This window comes from Branchiostoma belcheri, unplaced genomic scaffold (genome assembly GCF_001625305.1).
Source record: "Branchiostoma belcheri isolate BF01 breed outbred unplaced genomic scaffold, Haploidv18h27 scaffold123, whole genome shotgun sequence".
Taxonomy (NCBI): Eukaryota; Metazoa; Chordata; class Leptocardii; order Amphioxiformes; family Branchiostomatidae; genus Branchiostoma; species Branchiostoma belcheri.
In genome coordinates, this window is record NW_017802636.1 from 152,856 (window position 1) to 164,075 (window position 11,220).

Consider the following 11,220-nt stretch of genomic DNA (forward strand, 5'->3'; position numbering starts at 1 on the left):
CTTATCCCCAGATGGTCCAGTGTTTACTCCAGGCTAAACTATAAACAGGACAGACAGAAGACAACCATAACCAACCATTCTGTAAAAGGGGACTGTAAAACCCAAAACCAGCATGCCCGCTAGCATGGCTGTGTGCCATTCAAGTACTTTAACTTTACGGCTCTTGCAACCTTTGTTTTGTAAACAGAAATAGAAGTGGATTCGCAATACCTGGGTTCCCATGGCATTCAAGGTCAAATGTCATGTGACTTGACATGTCTTGAATGCAATACCCTGGTTTTTAGCTGGGTATAAAGTTCAGGACTGGTATTGTCATTGGATACATGCTGAAAAGAAAACGTGAGTCACTGTATATTTTTCCTTGACCCAATATATGTGTCAAGCACTACCAGCAAAATTTTGGACCACAGTGTCAACAGTAGGTGGCCCACATTGATAGACAAAACTGGCCTCTGGCTCTATAAGGCCCTGCTGGTGATGTAGACACCAAAGAGGCATCCAGCAATTTTCCCCTCAAGGAAAGCACAGTAACATGTACCGGTAGTGTTCTGGATTTCGGAGGTTTTAATTACAAGCCTACCCAATGCAATTAAAGGCGTGTTGTGTCTAATAATGCTTATTTTATGACAAGGATTCATTGTGTTCATTGGGTGCCAACACAAATCACAAACGAGATATAGATAGAGGTTGAAGAAGTTTGATATTAACATAGCTTATATTCTCTGAACCTTAATCCACATAGCTAAATCAGGCCTCTTTTGCCTCACTTGAAAACACAAGAGATGTTCAAGCAAAACACATTCCACTACATCACATGAGTATACTTTTTTTATTGAATCTCTTTCAACTCTTTCAAGACATTTATTATAATACAGGTTCGAATGAAAGCTCATCTGTGTTGGTAGAATACATAGTTAAAGAGTTGTTGTGTTGTGTTGGAACAAGTCAAACTCTTTAACTATATAATACAGGTTGATATGACAGGCTCTTTGTGCTAAGAACTGTCCATTACAATATTGATGAATGCTTTGTGTACCTTTTATCTGCGAATATTGATGGTATGTACAGTCAACATTATTCACACAACAAAATGCACACAGAAGCAAGCAGTATTGAAATGTTGATGTGATGTAACAAATGTGACATTTTCTCTTATGAAATGTGACATTTTCTTTTATCAGTCATTGTCAGAGATAGGACACATATCATGAAGATCTGACTTGGATATTTTTAGAATACCTTCTCATACAAATGTGAATAATTTTAACACCTGACTGCATGAATTGTATCCATTTCAACCTGTTTTACCTGAAAATCTACCAACACATTAAAATGACTCACCTCTATCTATAATGAACAGTTCAGTGAGCAGTAAATACTTAAAGAGTACTCTGATGTTTGTCTTGTTGACAGATAGGCAAGGATTGCTCCTTTAACCTCTGTCACTGTAGCTATTTTCAGAGCGCCAAGGACACATACAACATGCAATCTGACTGAATAGGCACCCACAGCATAATGTCATCCCATATGTATTGGAATGTTACAAGCATGTTGAGTAGTTGTAAATGTCCCCCTCGTGACGTCACATCCTGACAGGTAACTTGTCGTGAGAACCGGGCATTTGTAGACAGCATTCAGACACCGCAACCCTTTGGAAGTTGCCGGCCCAACATACACGTTAGAGACCCGATCAAACCATGCGAGAAAGCCACCTCCTATGGCCAGGAAATCCAGCATAGATCCCTGTCTTACACACATTAGGAGAGGAACACAGCTGGCCAGGTTGTAGTGTGATGTTCATAAAACTGTATGGTCAGGAAGAATGGGTAAGCACAATAGTTGGACACATGTGGGCCATTCCACAATCTTCTGCATGTTTTTCAATTTGTTACGACTTTGAAAAGTCAAATCTCTCACATCCTGTGTGGGCAAATCCATGGCACTGTGACAAAATAAAGGCTAATTCTGAGTACCCAAACTGTCTTTGGTCGTCAGCCATCTTCTGTAAATAAGCATAATCATATATAGTAAGTATGATATGTATCTCTCTGCCGCATAGCTTTCTGAGTACCCGTTCCCAAGAGATTTTTGTGAGAAGGAATTCAAAGTAATCAGATTAAAAAATGATATGAAATGCATAGATATTGAAATATTAGGGATTGTGTCCAAGACAAGAAGATTACTAGATATAGAATATGCTCAAGACTGCTGCCAACAACAAAAAAAAGATTATGTCTACTTTCATCATTACATTGAAATGTACTCTTGCCTAACAAATATATATTGTTATATGAGGTATATGAATTTTGCCATAGGTTCGATCACCAGTGATACCCCTGTTGGGTACAGAATGTTTTTGTCCATCATACATATTCATTGTTTCGGAGCCCTTTAAAAATGTCTGTCTGCCTCTTTTGTGGCCGGTGGTCTTGGGTGTGTCCAGACTAACTAATTCTCCAGTGCAGGTTGATGACCCAGATAATGTCTCCAGGTGTCCTGTTCATCTTCACACTGGATCAGGTGACATCTCTGCAGCACCCAATATCACCACAAGTCTCTGCAGCTGGTATATATTGTGCTATCACCACGCTCCATCTGCTGACTTGTGCACCCATAACCATATATAACATATAACTCATCACAGTGCGTAAGACTATATCATCCGTATCTTCAAAGCTGCCTTCCCAGGCAGCCTCTTATGGCTAATGACAGTTCTTCAATAATAGATACTTTTTACAATGGACATTGGGACACAATTTACTGCTGCTGAGACACACCTGTACCAAGATCCAGGCAGAGTGGGATCGATTCATATCCCTCTAAGTTGCTGTTTTTGCATGACCACATAAAAAAGTACAAAACTTAATAACCACTCCCCTCTGTGTTGGCAGCCACTGGGAGCTGACCTTCCCAGCCTGGCCCCATTACTTCTGACATTTACGCTTCATTGGGACACCTGATTGTTTTTTTTTCTTTCCTTAGGGAGGCAAAAATGACTGTAATTTTGTACAAATTTTCCCTTCTGCCTAGCCGGCAGTGCAAGTGATAAGGGGCCTCTGGCATGCTCTGCCCTTCTCAGCACTTACACAACACAAGCATCCATTTGTGCCTAGCAAGTTGCAGACTTATTTTGTTGGTACATGTGTCATGAGGAAAATCCTCACAAGTTCATGCTGGCTCTTGTGGGAAGTGGTTGCACCTATCTCTACACTACCAGAATGGAGATGGGGGTATGGAAGGGGGTTTGTACCTTACTTGAATACAAAAAAAAAATGGTGCAATGATTTCCTTGTCTCTAGTATAAGCTGTCAGAAGGCTCAGGTGATGTTGCCTCAGTCCTTTAGAGTGAAGGAGAAAATCCGATGAGGTTGTCGAGTCTTGTTAGACCATCTTGAGAGCCACCTGTGTTCCTGAACCCTTCACCTTTAGGCTATTTGTAGGCAGCAGTCTCTCAGGGACTGGAATATTCAGTTATTTGTCATGATTTTCCCATGTGCTGTCACACTGATGGGAAATTCGCATGCCAGGGGAAGAAGAAATTGGATAGGGTCTTCTGTGGGAACCCAGTACTTCCGTTTCAGCAAGCTGGATTTATCCCCATGTGATCCTTGGTCAACCTGTGAAATATTGGATATAAAAGTGTTCATCTGTTATGTGGTGGGAAGAAACCATGTCACTGTAGGGGTGTGTCATGTAGGTGATCATCTTATTTGGAGACTGATGGGATTGAAAAAAGTATGTCACCTACTTGGATTATCTGTATTCCCACTGGGATTCTTTTTTTCATTTTCTTTTTCCCAGTGGGCCACTTATCCATTCCTTCAAATAGGGTTGTCCGACTGGTAGGATTTCAAGACTGGATAAACATGGACAATGTTGGTATTAATCAATCTGTTGTTAAATCCAATTGTTGTTGTGCTATTATGTAGATGATTGTTTTTCAGATGCAAAGCACACCTAATGAAACAAGTCCTTGAAACCTCCAATCTATTGTTGTCTGATGAAGTACTGTATTTTGGAGAGCTTTGATAAATAATCTGCAGACAAGAGATGGAATTAAAGAGAAAATTTTCTTTTCTGGAAGATGGGTGCTGCTTTTCCTATTTGTATTTCTCAATACCTAGCAGGACCCTAGGGGGTATAGCTGCATGGAGGAGATATTGAACAAGGATGACTAATGGATGCACAGGGCATGGCCTTATCTTCATCACATTGATGTAAACATATCCCAGCATGCACCACTTCGTTCTGAGGGAAAAACCCTTCTGAATGCATGAGAATGGATCCTATAGGAATTAATAAATGACACTTGTGCTTATGGGGCTATTGTTGAAATGCACAATACTTTGTCTACAAAATAAGACGACAAAATTCTACAACTTGCACAACAAAAGCTCCTGCCAGTGTATTGGTCATATGACTACAAAAAAACAAGTGGAAATCACTCAAGCATCCAGTTAGTTCCAAGAGTGCCAGATTTTTAAGGCCTAACATAAGGAATTTTTTTGCACATAGGTGAAATCTATTGATTTAAACAGAGATGGTCGCTGCCTATACACCATATGGTATGGGAAGGACTTTAAAAATTTCCTTGAGGCATATTGGCCCTAGAGAAGAGGAGCTGGCCAATGCAGGCCCTGGAAACAGTCTGGCATCCAGGCTATACCAGATTGTAGATCATGCTAAATGTCATCATGGTTTTGAACCTCTCAGCACCATTTGTAAAGGTTTGTTAGAGAATTTGTCCCGAATTCTTGTCCATTTTTACAGCATTCTGTGATGAAGCCTTATCAGTGATGTGAAGAGAGGGGATTTGCATGAGCTAAATTAGAAAATCCTCTGAGATCTCTTTATATTCAGAAAAATACCAGTGAGGATCTGCCCTCAAAAGCAATTAGGGGTTTGCGTACTGATTTCATGTTTCATGTATAGAAATGTTCTACATTCTGGAACAGTAACCTAGGATTACCCCAACCTTTGCCCTTCCATCATTCCGTTTCTCCTAAGGACAAGCGCTGTGACATTTATAGTGTCACTCTAAATGGTCAGGGTAACTTTACTCAGATAAAACTATGGACCTTGCTATCCTGTGCTATTGGTAATTCCACAGTTGTTAGTGATAACACTGGCCAACAATGCACAAATTTGTAAACGTTTTTATGTAGGGTTTGAAGCTAAGAGATAATAGCCAGTCCCAGGTAGTAGTCCAATGACACAAAGATAACAAATGGATTTCCTGTATGTACTATATTGAAACCAAGATAAAAACTTTATTCTACAGACCTCACAAAAAAAGATATTTCAAGGATATTAAATCCAACATTTTAGAGGTCAGGAGTATAAAAGAAATGGGGGTCACTGACCAGTAACAGCTGGTTGCGTGCGTGGGACACTCAACCTGTATTACAGATTTTCAATTCTTTCTCCTTGACAGAGATTAGCCCATCTGAGAGATTGGTTTCCATAGTTACAATAACCAACTTATGAGGACACTTTGTATTGACTGACCAGCTGTCTTTCTATGGCAATGTACTAATGGGCGGTTTCAATACAGTCCTTGGTTGTGATGATTGGATAGAATTTAAAACCATGCTGTGTCTGAATTTTTGCCACTCATGTCTTTTAACTGCTGACAATGTGAAAATGTGATACTTCATGTGTGTCTTGTTGGTGTTTTTCAGACGTGCCCACCTGCGGAATTGCCTGGAGCGTTTGAAAGCGATCATCCCCCTCAGTCCAGAGACACCACGCCACACCACACTAGGACTGCTCAACAAGGCCAAAAATGAGATTAGGGTATGTCTCCACCATCATCACATACTGGCCTAATCATAATGTTGCTTTTAATTTCCTCTGGATACCATTACAAAACTTGATAAGAAAAAGGATGTTGGTTTACACAAAAGTATTGCATAGGCAATCTACTAGTGGGATTTGTTTTAGAATCTTGTTTTTTTTTTAAAGGAAAGCTTTCCAACTCCAAGCTGTCATTATCAAAGTTCACGTCAAAAGTTTTAATTTCTACCGTCTGTTCACACCACCAGAGGTTGGAAGATGAGAACAGGAGAAACTCGAGCTCACGGGAGCAGTTGTTCAGGCAGCAGCGGCAGCTCAAGCGCAAACTGGAGATGCTGCACCGCAAGATCAGGCATGACAGCACGGGCTCCATGTCCGACAACAGATCTGACTCCTCGGGTAAGGCTGCCACCCCCTCTCCTTGTGTGAAGTGGTACCACCCAATACTGACCTCTCCGCTGGTTTCTCGGCTTGTAGCACAAACCACAACAAGATTAAGGATGGCCTCAGGCAGACATTGTGTCCTTTTAGAAGGAGTATTTTGTTGACCTGTACTCCTTAGTAAACTGTTGATCCCAGAAACTGGAAATACCAATCTTTAACAGGTTGTCATGCAAGTAATTACCCCCTAGACTGATAAAGGAAATTGTCTGCCATAGGAAGTCCAGTCTGACTGCCCCACCTAATGTTTTGAAAACACGGTGTTTGTATGCAATGATTTGATGTGTTTTCCTTCCCCACTTCTCCTTTGATACGCCTGGCTTTGAAGGCTCCGTTCGCCAGTGGCTGGACTGTGGCAAGTCTTCCTTCCATAGTCTAGCCCACAAAATATAGCCCCCATTACTCATACTGCTACCTGTGATGATACCTTGCTTTCCTTTTTAGGCAGACTTTATGTTACAGCTCAGTCAGGTTTCCTAGGAACTGGCAGGGTGGGCATGGGACTGCTTCAGTGAAACTGAATGGGTCAGTACACGTGACCTGCTGCATGTTGTGGAAACAAGGAGACAGGGGGAATCTCTGTGCCAGTAAACAGGAAGGAAACATTTGCCAGCACATTCCTGCCTGCCTTATACAGATGGGTAGAGGTGCAACAAATAACGCTGGACACCCAGAAGAACTGAACTAGAGCCAGTCTGTCCTCAGTACAACAGGTGTTAGGTTTCTCTGGCTAAGCTGGTGGTTCTTGACTGAGTGGTTGTCCTGTCAGCAAACGTATACAGTTCTAAGGATGAAGAAGAAACTCTTCTAAAATATATAGACCTTGATGTTTCACTGAGAAAGCTTCGAGGAACAGCACTTCAGTACTTCGAAAATGGGAGAGTTTCTTCAACCCGAGAATAAAGCAAGCAGTCGTCTGCTACTTACTCACGTCCTTATCAAGATCTGCCCAGCAGCTAGAATTGAATAAAGAAATCCAACTGTTTGAAGCAGACATTGGAAAGGCTGACCACGTACACAGTTTTATGAAGGTCTTCTGCTGACTGTGCCTCCTATGGGTGGGTCGAGGTCATCAGTCATGTGCTGTGACCCCTGTTGGCAGTGACAATTTGCACATGTGGAAGGAAGATGTCAGATGGAATAAGTTCTGGTTTGCAGGAAGGTCCGTCAGTTTCCATGAAATGCATGGATGTGTATGCATGGAAATCTCGTCTTTTTGATATGTACTTTTGCGGTTATGTATGGGTATGCTTTAGGCTGGTATGACTATGTTTACAGCCTGAGCAATCAGGGGTACAGGAGTGTGATTGACATGGGGTCAGCTAGCCGAGACCCTGCAAACACTGGGGACAAACAAGGTCTTTAACTTCTGTCAGGGAACAGGGGTTGGTTTCTAAAGAAGCATTCACATCAGGCCATGAATAATACAAGAAAAAATCAGATGACTCAGCAGCAGACCCCCACCATTGTTATTGACACTGTTCAACCGAAAGTTGTGTGTAAATTCATTAGCAATGGCCACAGCGGAGGCTGAAATGCGGGCTATTGGTGTCTTTGGAAAAGATATGCTAATTGGCCAAGTTGCTGACATTTTTCCTTTTGGGACTGCCAGAGAACAAGGTGGTTTTTGTCCCTCACCACATCGGTATGCAGGTAAGGTGCTTTGTTTATACACAGTGGGTAAAGTTTAGCGAACAGAGTTAAAAGACCAGATCATGTGTCCAAAAGGTCAACCCGCTGACCAAAGGGGCAGTGCCTTGAAATTTTGTTCCCATTCCCTTTTTTCTCAAGGTCTTCTTGATCAAAAAGCATGGCCATCAAAGGTCCTTTTGATGTGGAAAGCCTCCAGGGGCAACTTGAAAAGTCTTGGGGAGTCTTGGGGGTTTTCTCAAAGGACATGTGGGTTGTTTTGGCTGTCAGCTGTTCAAATATTTTGGACCACAGCAATATGAGACTTTACAGCAGTCCACATCAGCTAGCCACCAAGGCCTAAGCAAATCCAGAAAGACGCTCAGAGAGCTTAACTGCAGAATCCTAGGCACACATGGGAAGACAGCACTGGAAAAAAAAATTGTTCGGATTGATGGAATTGTGTGAGAGGAAGGAATTGTCCTGAGCAAGCCCAGAGAAGTGTGTGTTTATTTATTCAGGCCAGATGTTTGCTGCTGATGAGGAAGAGGATGGGTTATTCTGGGACTTGGGGAGGCGGGAACAGATAATCTGTAGCCTGAGGAGAGGCTGGGTAGATTAGGTAATTAGGTGGTAGTGAACAAAGTACAGAGGAAGATAAAAGAGCTACTACATAGAACATATAGACTTCGAACTGCATTCTGCCAAGGTCTTTGCCCCCTGTAGGCAAAGGTTTTTTATTGGTATATGATGCAGACACTGGTCTCAGCTTTCCAGAAACCTAATCTTCCCACAGAAAACAAGTTGACAGTGATGAAAAAGGGGAATGAGCTTCTGTTGGGACAGTCCATGACAAAATGAATTTGCATGCTCTGTTAGCAAGTGTCCCATTTCAGTCAATAACAAGCAGCAAAATCACTTTTCATGCCTTAAATGAATCTTGCTATCAGTGTCTTTCAGAAGGAAGATTTGGGTTGGGCAGTGCTTTGATTGTTCTAGAAAAAAAAAGTATCCCCCAGAATTTGACGTCATGATGAGATCTGTCTAAAATAGATGGTAGCGTGGGACCAGGGGTTAGTGTTTGAGTTGTGAGTGTCTGGCATGTCACGCATGTTGTTCTGAGCCTATGAATGTGCACAAAGGTATGGGCTCTCTTCCTCCAGGAATGACAACTATCCTGATGGAGTCAGCAAAGGCTCTGGCAAAAGGTTTTTGAGCATCAGGTTGGAGACTGATCTTGATGCTGAAAAATATGTTACAGCTAAGATATAGACCTTTGCAGGACTTCTAGTACATGTACTACTACAGTACTAGCTGAGACTAATGGTCCTCCCAGTTCAGTGCAGTATCGATATGACTGGTTTGTTAGCATATCAAGGAAAACAATGTTTGGCTGATATTGGAGATGTGTCGGATGCTTTATCAGCCATTCAGATCAACTTGTATATATTGAAACCATCTCACGAGATGGCAGGATGCGTTCTAGCTATGTGTATTGTTTCACTGCATATTTTACATCTCAACTCTTCTAGGCCAGTACATTTTGCAGGCAGTTGTACAGTGCCATGATTTACCCTTGATATGCAGGAGGGAATGAAGATAAGCAGGTTTAGGTAGGAAAGGGACTGGACAGTGGAGAGGCTGGGTCATCAGATGACTAATGACCAGAGAAGCCCCCCAGTAAATCACCATGTTCCAGGGGACCAGCTAACACAAACACACACAGCAGCTGACATCTTTTCATTCAAAATATTATGTTTCCTCCTGTGGGGTGATTCTTCTTGTACCTGTTCAAGGCTTTCTGTGAAATACACGATTCTATGATTTTACGAACAGTCACGTAATTGAAATTGCCACGTATGAAAATTTGGTTATAACAGTGATGCTTTAAATTTAGATGAGTATAGACACACTACTGCAATACCATATAGGAATTCCTCTTCTGAATTGTAATCCACATTCCTACAGTGTTTAATCAAATGAATTTGAAAGTCAAGTAGCTTTATGCTTTAGTGTAAGTGAATAATATACCTGGTCCTTATGGTAACTGGTTAAATTTGGCTAATTGCTTGTGCCTACTGTGACACACAGACCAGAAGAAGACCAATGCATCACTGTCACATGCCTAGTTGCCCATGCTAAAAGGTGGAGGGCATTTCATGAATAAATAAAACTGAGTAAATCTATCATGCAGATAACAAGGTGGTGGTACCTGCAGAGCGAAACCCAGAACTTCCTTCAAGTAAAAGGAAGACGCATCATTGTAAGAAGGAAAAAGAATTTGTCCTCCTTCAGGCAGTGCTTATGTCCTGGAATAAATCAGCATGTGTCCTGCAGGAGTGGAAACTAAACAGGAAGACACAGTCTGTAAACAGCTAGGTGCCAAAACAAGTCATTTGCTTGCCCCTCCCTCCCCCATTACAAATGCTATAAATTTGCAATAACCCAAGGGGAACTTGGCCATTGCTTCAGACCAAGTAGGCCCTGCTACAATAGATAGCTCAGTATCATCTGACTGACAACTTGTGCCAAGCTTTAAGTCCCAGGGATTTAAGCTGAAAGTTAAACAAATGAGACAACAGTGTTGTAAGATAAGGACGGCAAGCCCTGTGTTTTGATGGGTGGGACCCTCGAGGCCTTGTTGTAGGTGTTTCTCCTCAACTTGCCCCCTTCCACTTACCCTTCAAAGTAATACTTTTACTATTTTAGGTCAAAGAAAGGCAAAATGGCTCACCAGGTTTCTTACTCCTAATGTTGGTCATATAATCCAGTGTTGGGTGCAACGAACTCTTAAGTCAACATCTCTGATTGATTTATTTTGTTTGGTAGCAAATCAGGGGGGGGAAATGATACTATCCCATCATCCTTTGCAATACACATCCCACAACACGTGTCCCAGATGGCTGACTGTCAGCACCAGGCATATAGTCTTGTCATGTTTCCTTTAAAAGTGCAGCAATGGCAACAATTTGACCAGTAATTTTTGGTTCTTTGAATTATCAAAGGACTCAAGTAGTGTATGAGGCTATCTGACTTTTGTAACTTATGTACAACTTCTTACATTGTGTCTTAAACATTTATGCAAGCATTTGCTTCAAAAATGGTGCTCAAACTTCACCAAACTAAAGTGCTTTTCTACAAACTCTGTTGATTGGTGATATTATACATCTTGTGCATCAGAAAACCCCAAATGCACCAAAAAGCACCCATGGGAAACGGAAGAAAATATTATATTTGATATTATTTATGTAATAATCATCAACAAATGCAATTTTCTTCCGTTCCCGGTACGCAGCAGCTTGGTGTTGGCAGGAGGAAAGGAGCGATGCAGAGTTGGAAGAAACAATAGCATTA

General features: G+C 41.6%; 1 protein-coding gene across 1 annotated transcript in view; it reads left to right on the forward strand.

Annotated features, from left to right (window-relative positions):
- LOC109463232 (max-interacting protein 1-like) overlaps positions 1-7,083 on the forward strand; it is a 17,352-nt gene extending 10,269 nt beyond the window's left edge. The window contains exons 4-5 of the mRNA XM_019759971.1: positions 5,682-5,796; positions 6,045-7,083. Coding sequence (XP_019615530.1) covers positions 5,682-5,796; positions 6,045-6,344 — 415 coding nt within the window. The 3' untranslated portion in view covers positions 6,345-7,083. The remainder of the gene's footprint in view (positions 1-5,681; positions 5,797-6,044) is intronic.
- Positions 7,084-11,220: the final 4,137 nt, after the last annotated feature.